Source organism: Anoplophora glabripennis, unplaced genomic scaffold, assembly GCF_000390285.2.
Source record: "Anoplophora glabripennis isolate ALB-LARVAE unplaced genomic scaffold, Agla_2.0 scaffold817, whole genome shotgun sequence".
NCBI classification, from domain to species: domain Eukaryota; kingdom Metazoa; phylum Arthropoda; class Insecta; order Coleoptera; family Cerambycidae; genus Anoplophora; species Anoplophora glabripennis.
Genome location: NW_019416898.1, coordinates 53,051 through 69,683, shown reverse-complemented (window position 1 = coordinate 69,683; position 16,633 = coordinate 53,051). Strand labels below are relative to the sequence as shown.

General features: G+C 32.9%; 1 protein-coding gene across 1 annotated transcript in view; it reads right to left on the bottom strand.

Annotated features, from left to right (window-relative positions):
* Positions 1–16,633, bottom strand: part of LOC108913589 (pumilio homolog 2-like) — a gene marked incomplete at its 5' end in the record, with an annotated part of 82,110 nt that overhangs the window by 15,525 nt on the left and 49,952 nt on the right. The window contains one exon of the mRNA XM_023455646.1: positions 6,711–7,053. Within this exon, the coding sequence (XP_023311414.1) occupies positions 6,711–7,053 (343 nt within the window). The remainder of the gene's footprint in view (positions 1–6,710; positions 7,054–16,633) is intronic.

Genomic DNA, 16,633 nt, shown 5'->3' with positions numbered 1-16,633 from the left:
CTTTTGGTTAGCGGTTGTTTTGCATTCATATTTGGGTGGTAAGAGCAACGATCGTGGGTTTCTCTGCCATGCTCTTTCCCCGCAGGAGCTCTAGGTGAGCCTGGCACTCTCCTTTTATGTTAAATGGTTGTTAATGTTTTTGTTGTTCTTTCTATTTGTCACATGTTTAATTTGAATTGTATGTAAATAAAGGTTAGGTGTATTTACTCTGCTTTTGTTTTATATAATTAAACCATCCATCCCCTCTACAAAGTTAGTAGCCAGCGCCTTCCGGTCAATATAAAAATAGATACACACAACGTAGGTAGTCCTTATGACGATCACATATTTTTGGCCACAACTACGTTTACTTATTTTTTGTCGAACTTCGGGTTGTTACACCATATATCATAACAAGAGGCAAAAGCGTCCATTTTACTGCAAATACGGAAGTTATCTTAAAATTTACTTCATACGAAATAGTTATGTGGAAGTATAAAAGAATAAAGTAGAGATTATAGAAAAAGTAGGTAACTGAGGTACCTGGTTTTCTTTAAACTAGACTATAAAAGAGCCGCAATGGTATACAGGGTCGGAAAGTCCCCATGGTATATCTCCCGTTAAGTGAGAGCTATAAAGTAAGTCATAGAAATCCGTGTGATAGAGAAGGATGGCCATAATGAAGGCGTTTCATAGTCACTGCCCGTTTCGCCCTTCCAAAAATAAGATCCACTTTGACTTGTAATTCAGCGACCGGTAGTCATCTTCGTTTTCGTCGATGTTTTATTTACAATAAATGTGCGGCTCTAGATTTTTTTTCAATTTACTTTTCAGTTCAATTACTCTATAAGTAGAGAGCGGTTTGGTCACAAGGGTTGGGATAAACGCCGTTTGCGACATTTTAATAATAATTCTACGTTACACCTACTTTGTGATACACGACCGTATTTTGTTTTAATAAATACAAGTATAAATTTCGTGTTTCTTTCATTTTCATTTTAAATTATAACACGTCCACATTCAAACATTTGTTCGCGACACATATGATTCTTTTTTATAAAGGACCGTGCACACTTTACGATGTGGACGTTAGCGTTTAAAATTTAAACTCCTCTTCTTTTATTTACCGTCCGCATTTCTGGCCTGTATCACGTAAACAAAACTTTCCGCCATGGCGTGAGGGCTGTCAACTTTTTGGCAACGGCTCTCGTGCTCGGCACGTATGAAGTAATACACGGGGCCGTCGTGTCCCATATAAAAATAAATTAATTGGCGGATAGAGGTTCGACTGGAGGACGGGATAGTGAACGCCCCGAATGTCACATCGTATGCTTTATTTACGTAACGGTGCGGCCGTTATTCGACGGGCTAATTTAATTAGCCCGCAGAATGTGCGACGCCCGAACCTATTTACACGAGCGCAAAGTGATAACGTTGGCCGAACGAAATCAGATAATGAAAGTTTAATAAAGGTGTGATCCGAAAATATCGCCCTCCATCGGGAGATTGGACGCCACCTCGGCCGCACTTAATTTGTTACAGCGATTCGATACATGCAATTTATCTCGCTGTAATTTTAAAGCATACAATTATTGCTTAAAGGCAAAGACAACAACAACAAAAATATACTGCCATAAATTCAAAGTCCCAAAGGAAAAATTTAATAATAAAAAACTATGAATTTATTCAAAAGATGAATCTTTAATGACTAATAAATAAAAAATTCAAAAAAAATAGTTTTCACGTACTAACAATACAAGAAATTACAGTGATAACTTATTTGTTTGAAAAATTGCAAAAAAGTAATACTCATACATCATTGGACTTGGATGAGGTCGAGGATTCAATACTATGAAAATATATGGATTGTTTCATGTTAAAAAAAAGACGCCCATGATGGGTGCTAAAAGACGAACGTCACACTAAAAGTTTGGTTTCGCATTAGATGATCCGCGAAAATGGCTTTAAAAGGGCGAGTGCGACCTGGCGACATTGACATGAAATGTCAAACAGCACTAATCACGGTTAGTAAGATGGGTGACTATCCGAGGAACGCTCGCGATGCTTGTCCACCTTTTAGTGACCTGTATGTTGGTGCATTCACAGAAACTATGCAAATTTCGACGAGATTTGTATAGGAAGACATACCATGACTCGGAAAGGATGTAAAACCGTTGGTCCCTTGTCTAAACAAACTTAAGCAAGAAAGATCCTTACCCTACGACAAAGTGGGGATTCGGCAAAATTTCCAGGTTGGGGGTTGCTTATCTCTTGACGTCGGTGTTCAATCATAGTAGCAGAAATATGTAAACCAAAGTATAATAACCAGAAAACTAAGGCTAAAATGGCCTTAACAGGGTTCATAGCTCAAAAGTAATAAGGAATTTCCTGACTTTTCCAGGTTTTCCCTGACTCATAAAAAAAATCCAGGTCACTTGTAGTTAATTTTTGCATACCAATTGGTGTTTATGCATTAAACTTTTTCTCGACTGGACTCCATAATCTTTTTTATACCCAAAGAACCTCTTATAAAGGTTTCAAAACCACAAATAGTTTTCTCTTTCGAGAAACCAGGGCCTGGTTTCACAACATTTCCAGTTGCAAACATCAAATTGCCTGACTTTCATGAATATTTTGAAGTGTTTCATGAAAAATAACGAATTGCCGGACTTTTCCCGGTATTCCCGATTTTCCCGGCCGCTACGAACCCTGCTTAAGGATACATACGATTCTATTTTCGGTCAAATTTCATTACATCCTTTAAGCAATTCTTTAGAGTACCATTTTTTTTAAGTTACCGGCTCTTTCAAATACAAAATTGAATTCTTACTCTCATTACTCCTCGAAGTTTTCGAACTTTTCTGTCACTGAACCAGTGCACCATACCTTAAAGTCTACGGTTTTGAAGGTACCGAGCGTCAAATGATGATGAATTTTTAAAGTTTTAACCACGTTTTCAAAAAAAAAATAATGCATTACATTAAAATTTGGTACTGGTAAATGTTTGCTATTGCTATTGAGGACTGTTGGTCACTAGCTACTATCTTCCTCAGTGACATTTTATGAGGTAACTATTATGTTTATAAAAGTTACTGAAGTTTTGAGAAAAACGCAAATGACTATGGCAAAGTCCACCAGCTTCTGCAGCTGCGTGTTTCTCAACATACAGGGTGTCCAGAAACAAATGGGACATACCTCGAGGGTCTTTCATAATTCAAATAAACGGATTTAGATCAAGCTCCTTGATTCAATTAAAAGTTACGGGAATTATTTCATTATTTCGTATAGATTTATTTTTATCCAAGGAAGATTCCCTTGAGAAATGGCCCGTTTGTTTCCAGATATCCTATACTTTAAGAAATAGGAGCTGATTGATTATGTTATGGTACAGGCCTAGCACAAAAACAATGCGTTTTCAGCGATTTTAAAGAGTAGCTAGCGACCTCTGGCATGGTCAAAAACTAACAACAATGGCAAATGTAGCACCCTCAAAATCTTATAACAATACTACGCAAATTAAAAAAATAGCTTGTCGAATGGATAAAATAGTCGTTATTTGATGTTCCATGACTACTTAAATCGTATCTACCAATTTCTAGAACACCTTGGATATTGAAAAAATATTTGCGTTTAGCGCATATTTTGTATTTTTATTTAAGGTACCACAAATAGAAATAATTTTCTTACATTTGTATCGCTTTTACGTCTGTTAAGAGACATGTCTAATTCTTGTGCGTGATTGTAATTTTGTGCAGAACAAATTAGAAAAATTGGATTAACAAATTGCAACATTTTAATGAAAACAAATATATCTAAACATCTGAAGTTGTAATTATCTTCAATAGTGTTTTCAGTTGAATACCATCTATCTATTTTCTTCCCTAGACTTATGGGTGCTGCTTTTGCATTTTCGATTAGATCACTGTTTAAATACAATTTATAAATGTAATATGACATTTATACACACCAAGAGAAAATCGATAAGGTTTGCAAACAATTACATTTTTTAATTTTTAATGATACCTAATATCTATATCTATAAGGTAGCTTTTGCTACCAACTGCAAAAAATTTTTAAAGAATATCTATGACATTTTAATATAACTCTTACATCTCTTATAGCTGTTTTACATTGACAATTTATTGATGAATAAATTGACGAAGTTCTTCATGAATTAATTCACGAATTTATTGGTAAACAGTGTGGTTTTACACTGCTACAGACTTTGTTAAGTTTTTTGACGCATGAATCAATTCTACCAACGAATCAAAGCAAATAAATTTCAAAAATGTCACCTTTCCACTCATAATTGTAGTGATACAACAGCGGTACCGTTTTGACACATATTATAAATATTAGTGTTTGTAAGTAACAAATCAGTAAAAACAATGCAAAACTAGTACGACGCCACACAATTATTTACATATTCCAATAACATAACCTCATTACTGATCTGAGGCTGGAAATCTGTTGGGTTGGTACTTCCGAACTTCACGAAGAAATTGACGAAAATTAGAACATGCTCTCATTCGTCAAGAACTTGATGAATAAATTCATGAAATTATTTGACAGCAGATTTGGTGCATTACACTTGTCCAATTCCTTGATGAAGCGACTTCATGAATTAATTGATTCATAAATTGTCAATGTAAAACAGCTATTAGTAAAATAGAAAATGAATAAATTTCATTAAATTATGGTGTAGTGAAATACATTATAACTACATTTTTTTGGTAATGTATGGCACAAATTGTTAATTAGTTTTATTCTGTACATAAATTATATTCCGCAGTGTAGATTTTTTCACATTTTTTTGTTTGGAGTTTTAAAATTCTCGAATTTAATGACATCAAGTCAGTAAACTATGACATGATTGCAGTAGAAATAGAGACAGATACCAGTCGCGTCAAACATCTACACAAATTGTTTGAAAATATGACAAATGTATAAATAGTAGGAAATACTTGTACTTTCACAGCTGGAAAAACAATCAAGATGTGATTGTCGAGTTTCCAAACAATTTTTGGCCTCGTTTTTTTCCATATTGATTAAACATGGAATTAGTTATAGATTTTGAAAGTTTACGTGGTTCAAAATACCTGGCAGAATAATTATAATGGCTAGGAGAAATACAGAATCGAATCGAAACAATTTATTTGAAATGCTAGTGAGAACATCATTGTCGATGTTCAATTTTCCTGGCGCCTTCGCCAAAATATCGACTAATTGGATTATTGCAATATTTATTACTATTATTTTTAAACATCATTTTTTTAAAAATCTCCTGCTTGCCTCTGCACTATCGAAGCTGTTTTCTTGATTGTACATACATGGTATTCAAAAAAGGAGTGTTCCCAGACGAATTTAAAAATGACTAAAAACGAAACATCATTTTTTTTTCGTGTCACGACGAGATCCTTAGGAATTCCAAGGTCATAATTACATTAAGTTTCAAATATTTCGCAAAAAACAATTACACTAGAAAATTATAAACGAGTTAAATAAATCTCTCTGATTTCCATATAGTTTAAAAAAGTTTTTGCTGTTCCATAATTAAATCGTAAAAGTATTCCGAATTCTAAAATCCTACTTGGTACCAAGAGTATTTAAACGTTTTGTTAGTTATACCGTCGTGTCCTCATCCTATTTTTGAAATTTTACGAGTTTAAGTACACTCACAAGCGGAAACAAAATGCGATCGGAGTAAACAAAAACGTTCCTATTTCTAGAACGATCGGTGCGCACCTACTCCACTTGTTTCACGGCGCATTAAAATCGTATCGATTAAAGGCGAGAGAGGTAAATAGACTCGCGGCGCTTCGCAAAAAACGGCAATTATCCTGCGGCAATATCAAAAAATTATAACAGAGCCGACCGCGATCCGTTCCTAAATCGGACATGCAAATATGTGATTTCTCTCGATACCGGCCGTATACGCAATATACGGCACGTGCCACTGCACACAAAACGAAAATTTGTGTCATTATTTGTATAATTTCTATTAACACCGATTCTCCACTTGGTCAATTCAAAATATTGATACAGAAAGTGATCAAGTGACCAAAAAATATTTGAAAATAAAATAAGTGACCTAAAAGTGACTTTTCCGATATAAATAAATAAAAACTACGTAATATTAGCAACCTTATGTATAATGTATGTTTAGTATTGAACCAATTGAATGAAACAAATTCCACCACTTTACTTCGCGGTCGAAATTTTGGAACTCGTTAGTTCTACGACTAGTAAGGAGGATAAAGCGTGCGGGGATCTATCCATAGGCGTAACAGTTTAGAAAGCAACAAGATATAGAAAACTTGAAAAAAAGACAATAAAACATAACATCTGTTATTTTTAGAGCTTTTACCAAGAATACTTCAAAAATATTTTAGCAACATTTTGTTTTTAAATTGATTAAGTGTTTTCTATAAAATGATGCCATCGCATACATTAAGGCGTTAATAACCGGCACATTAATCCATTTTAATTATTACTACGTTTTAAAATTTCCTGGTTGTATTTTTTTAATTTATAAATTTATTATAGCAACGGAATTAGCGCCCCGCGCGTACGCTTATTCTATAGCGTTTATAACGACGGCTAAATCAAGTACTACTTATGTCCGTTTACCCCCACTAAAAAAGCATTTCCTTGTTTCGGAACGCACTTTTTTCCATAAACACCATGTTTAAGTAAATAAAATATAAATTTTAAGAAGGAATTTCACCTACCTGTACGTCAAAATTGTGTTGCTGCTGCTGGAGCACCGCGCTGTCCACCTGGTGTGGCTGAGGGGGTGGCGGGGCGTATTGGTGTTGCTGCTGCTCGTAGGGGTTCGTCGAAGGCTGCTGTTGTTGTTGCTGCTGCTCGGCGAAGTGCTCGAACTGCTGATTCACCGACTCGGCGAGGGTGACCCCCAGGTGAGGCGCCAGATGATGGGGTGGCAGGTGGTGCAGGTGGGGCGGCAACTGCTGCTCCTGAGGCTTGAGCACCAGGGTGCCCGGGTCGAGAGTCATGCCATTCTTGTTGAGATCTTCCTCGGCTGGCGAGGGCTGCCTGCTGCCAGGCGTCCGACTGCAAAGGAAACTGTTTTTAATAAAAATGTATGCATTACTCAGCGACAAGGAAATATGGTCATTTATAAATCGCAATTCAAACAGATAAAAGATTTCCAAAAAACTTATTAAAAATGGTACGTTTAAATGGTTATTCTAAATCTACACATACTGGTAATGTTAAAAGAAATAGAAAAGACTAATTCGTAAATAAGTAAAAAAAATGCGTCTAAACAATGAAAGCTTTCATATGTGGAAAATATACAAAAAAATTATATAAGTTCGACAATTCTTTTTCTTAAAAAAATAGCCCGGTGCGTTTGCGGGCCCATGTTAACAAGAACTTTTTTCTTAGAATGGGCTACAGAATCACACCTTTCATTTTCCGACACATGTTTTGAAACACCCTGTATATCTGGAAACCTCTGGAAGGTATAGAGTGTTCAAAATTAAATTAATTAAATGTTATAGTTTATTTCAAATAAGAAAAATACAAATGAGAAAAACCAAATAAAAAATATTTGTAAGTAATGTGACTGAAAAATTACTTCGAAAACAGACATTTTATTTCGAAATCGATGCGTCTTATCGATATGCATCAAAAACCATATTTTTATTGATTCATACTAAAGCTTTTTTCAATAAACAGTATAGTCTTTCCGATCTCAATTGAAGACCAAAGAGTTAGGCTTGGTCGCTACGCAGCAACTCGGCATTGAAATATTTGAAAAACTTGTTCCCATATTTATTTAGCCATACCCATATATAGGTCTGGTCGAACTAAACGTGGAGGTAGTAGAAATGTATACATCCAGTCGAAGAATGCACACGAGGGGCAAACGGCGCACAAACACAGCCGCACTGGGCGACTGGCCATAAATTTAAATTGTTGACAAATTGCCTAGCAGTGCCGTGCAGCAATACGGAATTATTTTATTGTTGATTATTTTTATTTAATAACTTTCCTTAACCTAATCTCTCCTCATCCTTTCCTGGCAAGGATATGTTCATACCTTCCCGTTGGTTCTTGCCGAGCATATTTTAATGAAAATGTAAATGTTTTTTGATATGTCATAACCAAAATTTACCATCAATATAATAAAACTGTTTGAGGACATAAATAATTAAAATAACTAATAATAATTTGGTCAAATGAACATACAATATAAATTTTCTACACCCTATATACAAATTATTACTATTTTTTACCTTTAACAGAAAACTTCTTTAGGGGCGCCTATGAAACTCATTAAATTTTATTGCTAGACGTTTTCATACATGTTCAACTGACTTCGGAAAGACTATAACTACTCTGTATCATCAAAATAAAGCGTCTCCCGACATATATTTATGTGTTACAATAAAAAAAATAGCTTTTTGGTTATTTTATGTCGGCCCATTTTTGAAAATATAACAAAAAATAGGAAGTCTTAGAAATAGAAGCACCGAAAAATATCTATTATCTCACATTTTGTTCGTTATGCGCCAAAGATTTTCGAAAATTCTCAATGAGAATGGTGCTCTTAAATAGCGTAACAACTCAAAAAGATAATAATTTAATATATTTTTTTAATGTTTAATGTTTTTGTTTAATGTTTACTAATTAAGAAATTTTATAATAAATTCAATAAAAGGCTACAATTTATAAATCAATCAATAGATTCAAAGTTGAAAATCTGCACACTTCACAAACAGACAATAACCACGCATCCAAAAATAAGTAACTAAACAGGAAGTTACTAAGACGAATGCATATTTATAAAACACATCTGGAATGTTAATGAATTATTATGACCATTGCCAATACAGTATTCGTAAAATACGTCTTGAAATAATTTCGATAACTACTTGAAACCAATCTACCCCACTTAAATAAAAAATTATTAGAAATAAAGTTTTACTGTCTCAATAAAAATAACACCAAACACAATGGCTGTTTACATTTCCATTCGAACAAATCTCTACAGTTCTCCGTAAAACAATAGACGCATGGGCGGTAAACCGCCTACGTAATGTTTTTGAACAATTATTGATACGCAAAAACCGAACAATAGGATAATAAAACTAGTTTGGAAAAAATGCACTTTTAATCGTTATGGAATAAAATACAAATTTATTAAATTCAAACTGCATGTGGAAAAAATTCAGGATAAAAGATCATCAGCAAAGCCCGTGCCATCGCTGAGTTGTTTTTATCAGCAAGACAACCGAACAGAATGTACAATACGCTTTCTGTAGTCTCCTCAAGTTCGACCGTAGTAACTCGGAGAAACAACAATAGATGCCGACACTATGTAGCTCGTAGACAAACCCAAATCTAAAGATCCCTAACCTGAGTTGATCTCGAAGCTCATAGATGTCGCGAGGGGTCGCTCTGCGCATATTGCGCGCACCGAAACGCGGTGGGGTCTCGTTTCGTCATCATCACCTTGACAACGGCGCGGCGGCAGGGTACAGAGAAAGAACGATATATGCATTGTGTTATGGGCAAAGAGCCGTGCACGCACATGTCATTGACTCAAACCAAGGTAGACAGGAGGCCTTGAACCGCGGCCGCGCGATATACACGGCCGAGCCGCGACGAACGAGTGAAAACGGACACGGAGAAGGGCTTGCAAAATATTGCGAAAGCCCGTTTGGAAGATGAGCCCGCCGCCCGGTGACTTGATGCAATTATTTCGAAGTTTGTAAAAGGCTATGCAATACTTCTAGGTGTGCATGCAACATCTGATTAAAGGTCGGTTTAAATTAACATTAGTAATTTATGATTAATGACTGTTAATAATTACTGCGGTGTCAAAACTGCATTCTGCGCGCGATATTTATTAATAAGAAAAATGTTCACTATTAAAACCGTTTCTTCACAAGTATTTTTTTCAAACAGGTATTTCAAAAATATGAGAAAAAGCATTAAACTTCGTCGAGTCGTAGATAAACACAAAGAACACATTATAAATAATGTTTCATTTCCAAGAACTACGGAGTTAAACGAAATAAATACTTATTTTTAGCTGCACTTCTGAAACCAACAATAGTTATCTTACAATTAGTGGAGCAGTTTTCTATTTACACCAGGAAAATTAGCGAAAACTTTTTAAATGAACGATAGTTCATTTATTTATTTAATAAATCAAATAATTCCGAAATTGAAATTTTAATTAATATTTCGTTTAACAATAATTTTTGAGACATTTTTGTAAATTAGAAAAAATTTGAAAGATGCATTTTTTCTGGAGTTCAGGGCTATTCAACGAATTCGTAAATATGCCCATTGTTATTTTTTCGTCGAGCTACCCCAGTTTAAACATAAAAAGAAGTTTCTACGATGAATAGAAGCGGAGATATTGCAAAATTTTACAGCGCGCATCAATTTGAACTTGCGCTACGATTTAAAAAAAAATCTTATCTTGGCTGTTGGTCGTAGAGGGTGCTTTTTATTAAAAAAAAAATTGTATTTTTGTCAGCTTGAATCTATTTTCAGTGAGGTAGCATAAATAGCAACAATTTTATTCAAATTGTTTATAAGCGAAAAACGCAAGGTTTTTTAATGCACAATTTGAGAATGTTAATGTCAAAAACGGTGATATTTTTTAATAGGTCACTTAATTACGTCTTTAAGATTACAATGACGCATTCAGAATCATGTTAGGTTGAAAATTAACGCCTATACAGAGGCTTAAAGTTCATAACTTTTGGAGCCTCCGTTATAAACAAATTGAATTGTGCGAAAACTATTGCACCTACAGCGCCCACTTTCGGCACACTTTTAAAGTATGACAAAACCCTCAACTTGTGATAGGTTTAATAAAATTTTAACAATAAATGCGATAGTTATAAACAAATTAAAAAATAGGCACTTTCTTGTTTTTTGCAATAACTTTTTTGTTTATTAACCGATTATAATTTAACAAGTCTCATTTTGTAGATAATTTTAATCCCTATTGATGGTTTTCCCTGCAAAGTGAAAAAAACGTTTTCCTCACTTATTTGTTTAAATAGAAAAGTTAGCTAATAAAAGTTTTTGATCACGAGATGAGAGGTGTCTTGTATTATGTTCCTTTAGACAATTTTACAATAATATCGCGGATAGGACTTTTTTCGAGTAAAAATTTTATTTGCGTGGCCTAATTGCACGCATATTTAAACACAGATCAGAAGTAGCAATTTTAAATCTCTTACGTTTTAATTTGTCGCATGTATTATAATTATTACGGTAATGATAGATAACAATGCATAAGGTGACAGTATTGTGTAAGTACATCGACCGAGGCCATTGTTGTCCTATAACACCCTTGGTACCTTCAACGTTTAATTTTATTTGGTCATCGGTCTATTTAATGCGATAATTTTGTTACATACAGTTAGTGTAACGTTTCTTGGACATTTAGTCTATATTAACCCTCAAAGGTCACACTAGTGCGAATTCACACCACCGTTTTTTGCAACAGCCGGCATTTCTCAGGTACCTAGCAGCTGCCGAGAGTTCCCCTCACGATGATAATTCTTTCTACAGACGAAACAGCCGAGCCGTACCACAGCTGACCTCAGTCCCCAGCCTGTTATTATCGGCCAATTTAGAGAGTCTGTAAAGTCCGATCGGTGCAATTCGCACTAGTGTGACTTTAGTGTGGGCAAAAGTGTGGCTGAATTTATATCATATAATCTAGAAATAAAGTGAACTGAAATGCAAATTTCCGATTTTTTTCACCTCATTTTATATGTCGAATAGACTAGAACATTGTTTATTTAGTTATTGTTAATAATTTTTCAAAATTTTTATTTTTATTAATAATTTAATTGTAGCATGTATTTGTCACTATTTATGGATAATATTTTGTAAATTAACATTTTTATGCAAAAGAGTGCAAAATAAACATCAATTTAGAGAAAGGGAGCCAAAAATCACAACTTAAAAAATGTCTATATTCGAGATACTGGAAAAAACCGATATCATTTCATCAATATGGATTTTTTTTCGTTAAAAATATAAATTTTCAACTTTTTTCTTTTTTCAAAATCCTTTTTTTACTTTTTCTCTAGCAAAAATACGAATTTGTCATTTTTCGAAAAAATATTTTTGATTTTTATTAACAATTTTTTTTTCAAAACTACATACATCATTCGATTTCTCGGAAAATTTTACCCCAGTTTTGATATACGTCGTTTTCGTTAACAAAAAATAAAGATGGGCACTTTTCGGAAAAGTGTGTTACGGACATGTCGATCAAATGTCCGTACATGTCGGGAAAAGTACTTTTGACCTTGAATCCAATAAGGCACCTATGAGTGAAGTCATGTTTTCATAGGTCACTGCTTTAGGGTACACAATCAAAATATTACTTTTATTCTAATGAATATGTGTCCATATATTTTACTTATTACATACCTTTAAACTTTTTTTATAAACTGGTTCTGACTTTCCCCGGACAGTCAATACACTTATTTAAACGTTTTTCCATCCTACTGGAATTCTTAAAAATTGTTTTTGAGCAGAAGTTACATTTATAATGATTTTTACTCAATTCAGAAAAATATAACCAAATTGTTGATTTTGGGGTCATACTTCATTTATAAACTATTTGTGTATTAAATATTAAATTAAGAATCAGCTGATTACTATTTACTAATCGTTAACTTTGCCAAAAATAATAAAATGTGGACATATAAAAGAGGTTATATTTTTAAAATGTCAGTTTCAGTTAAACAATTACCAACAAAATTACAAGAAAATGGTTAAATCTAATCTTTAATTTTACATGTACCAACTTCAAAAAATTTTTACGGGAATTATGAATGCAACAAATAATTCCGCGCATGCGCATACAACTTTTCAATCCTGAAAAGTGTCCTCTGAACATGTCCACTTTTCACGACATGTCCAATGGACATGTCCAAATGACGTCCGCGGCACATCTCTACAAAAAAGAAATCATAAAGGTTCAAAATTGGCAAAATCCCAATTCGCACTAGTGTGACCCTTAAGGTGGTTCACCCCAAGTGTGACCTTTAAGGGTTAATATTAATCAATGTTAGTTGTTATTATTTATGCGTTTTTAATTTACCCGATCGCATATTATAGACATTCGAAATGCCATAAAGCGTTATTTCCCATTCTCATAGCCTAATTATTATAAATACAACACTTTTTTAAAATACATCACAGTAGTAATAAATTAACTTAAAAATGTTAACAATTTGTTTAATAATAAAATAATTAAGATGTGGTATTAATTCATCTCCCCAAATTTTTGTTTCAATTTATTCAAGTTTAAAGTATAAAATAAATAAAACAAGATTATTATTACATTTTCCAGATATTTTATACTTTTATCATTCCTTTAGCAACAACTATGTTCTGATTATTTTATTTCCTATGGTTTTCTCATTGTCATATTTACGAAATTCGATAAATACTGTAATTAAACTTGTGTTCCTTTATCTTTGCATTTCTTTCTAGAGTAGATTATAGTGAAAACTTTTATCTTAATGACTAATTACTGTTGGAATTTCAACCTTATGTATTAATAGAACCGCAAAGTATGAGAACTTTTATTTTTAATTCATATATCGATTACCTAAAATGTACCTACTTCAAAGTTCAATTCAATAAATTAATGAATCACAATGAAAACGAATCATCACATATCTCTGTTTATTTTAGTTAATGGATGATTTATATATAGGCTCAAATTGCCTACACAATTCATAATTTTAATTATTTTGGACGTTTTTGAATTTTAAAGACGACAAAATAAACATATTCACATTCACTGACATGCAAAGTGTATAATGTAGACAGTATTTCTATGCTAAACTTATTTCAACAGAACCATCAACTCAAGAATGCGACCACAAAAATTCCTAAGTGTGTCCATGCATACCTTTACTGGTTTATATGTTAGACCAATTTAGAGGCCACAACTTGACATTAACAAATTTGCTTCTCTAATATCAGACGTAGACGTAAGTAACATAAACCATTATAAAAAATTCTAACGACTTTATACCAATCTCTTGGGTAATCTTTAAATAATATTTACTAATAAATATTAATATAAGACTGTTATTGACACACCTTGAATAATTTCTTAGAAAAATGCTATTTCAAGACAATTCAAAAAGTACAGCAATACTTCATAAGGATTTGAGACTGAAACAGAAGATAATAATGTTTTGTACATTTTGACGCTACACAATAAATGGTCTCATATAATTTAAACATCCATCTTTTTCTTATGAAAGAAGTTTTATCTCCAATAGTTACCCATTCGGCTGCAATCAGAGGTCCAGTATGGAAACAGACCGTCGGCGTCGTAGAAAAAAAATTTGCTCGATCTAGCACAGTAAGGCAGTGCCTGAAATTGCGTAAGCTAAACTACATTACAGTTAAAAATATAATTTTCCTGCGTAAATATTTGTTAGGTCACACTTTAAATTTTTACACCACTTAGGTATTTTGTAATTTCGATTACTACATTTGATTCCTAACGGTATTTAAGAAAAATAGTATCTATTTTCCATTTTATTTGTAAAACGAGTAATTTTCAAGCGATTTTTTTATATATATCTTTTAAAAAATCGCAGCAGGCCATGTATTACCAACTATATCGTAATTGGATCAGCAGGTACATCTAGAAAACGATTACCTACTATATAAAAAAATATTGTTTATAAGTATTTTACTTTTTAACCTTAATAAGATAAAATAGCAACTACGGACTAGAATTATTCAGGAGTGGGTAAAATTAAGAGGCCTAGAAAAGTTTTGTATTTCACTTATTTAAAACCTCAAATTTTGAAATTTGGTCTCTTGCTTTCTTTATTTGTATTTCTAGGCCAATCATTATAGCTTTTTTCGGGAAAAAAATTCTATTAGAAGTTTCTCTGCGGAATATTGTTCAGAAACGTGTTATAAACAAAATATCAAAAAATCTACTCGAGACTAGTTGGGAAACTTTGTTAAAACAATGGTCAAAATTATGGAAAAGTAGTTTTTCGACTGGCGTAAAAAAACTGTTATTCATAGAGAAAAAAAGGTTTATACAAAAAAGGTAGGTATTAAATAAATCTGTAAAATAAGACAAGTCCGATTAAATTCCGATAATTTGTTTATGCGCAAGAGCTCAAAAATGGTCGAAATTGTCCGCTTTTTTCAATTGCTAATAATTAATGCAATTTTCATCGCAGACACTTGTAATTCAGGATTTTTGAAGCTTTTTGCACCCTTAATAAGTGGTAAAAATTTCAGCCCAAAAACTTCATTAGCTTGGCGTTGGCGGAATTTGTTATCTAAGAAGATGCTATTTTCAATTCATTTTTCCCAAGCTCACAGGCGTTGTAGGGTTTCGATCATTAGTTGTTTTTGTACCTAAATAGTTGTATTGACATATGCATTTACTGATAATTTAATTTTTCAAATTTAATTTGTTTAAAAATGACTGAAAAAATGTTAATATTTATTACATCGTTAAGCGCGCATGCTAAGCCTCGCCTTCCCCACTCGTTCGCTAGACCAAGTAATAGAACGCATCGCCGCTATCTTCTTTTTCGAAATTAAATAGTTGAATTCACCTTAATGTTAATGTAGGACATGAAAATATAGCTCTTAATGTATACTCTCTCCAAATTTCGGCTCTTAATATTAATAATTAAGGTCACTGCGATTAAATAAATAAAAAAAATTATCTCAGCTTCTAATCAACTTACAACAACGATTTTTTTTTAAATTCGAAGAAAACTAAAGTATAGAGGTTACTATTTTATTTTATAATAATTACCTATCTTAACAATTTAATAAATATTAACATTTTTTCAGTCATTTTTAAACAAATTAAATTTGAAAAACTAAATTCTCAGTAAATGCATATGTCAATACAACTATTTAGGTACAAAAACAACTAATGATCGAAACCCTACAACGCCTGTGAGCTTGGGAAAAATGAATTGAAAATAGCATCTTCTTAGATAACAAATTCCGCCAACGCCAAACCAATGAAGCTTTCGAGCTGAAATTTTTACCACTTATTAAGGGTGTAAAAAGCCTCAAAAATCCTGAATTACAAGTGTCTGCGATGAAAATTGCATTAATTATTAGCAATTGAAAAAAACGGCAATTTTCGACCATTTTTGAGCTCTTGTGCATAAACAAATTATCGGAATTTAATCGGACTTTTTTCATTTTATAGGCTTATTTAATACCTACCTTTTTTGTATAAACTTTTTTTCGCTATGAATAATAGCTTTTTTACGTGAGTCAAAAAACCACTTTTCCATAACTTTGACCACTGTTAAAACAAAGTTTCCCAACTAGCCTCGAGTTGATTTTTTGATATTTTATTTATAACAGGTTTCCGAACAATATTCCGCAGAGAAACTTCTAATAGTATTTTTTTCCCGAAACAGGCTCTTTCATGTCTATAATGACTGGGCTATTCCACGTTTTTGGAGTGCAAATAACCTGAATTTTGTTACTGATTCAGATAAGCAAAAATTATTATTTGTTTTTATGCAAAAAAGGACAAAGTACAAGTTTGGGAATGGATAAGGGAAAAAATGAAAGATGAGGCAAAATTTTATGTACATAGATCTGACATTAGAAC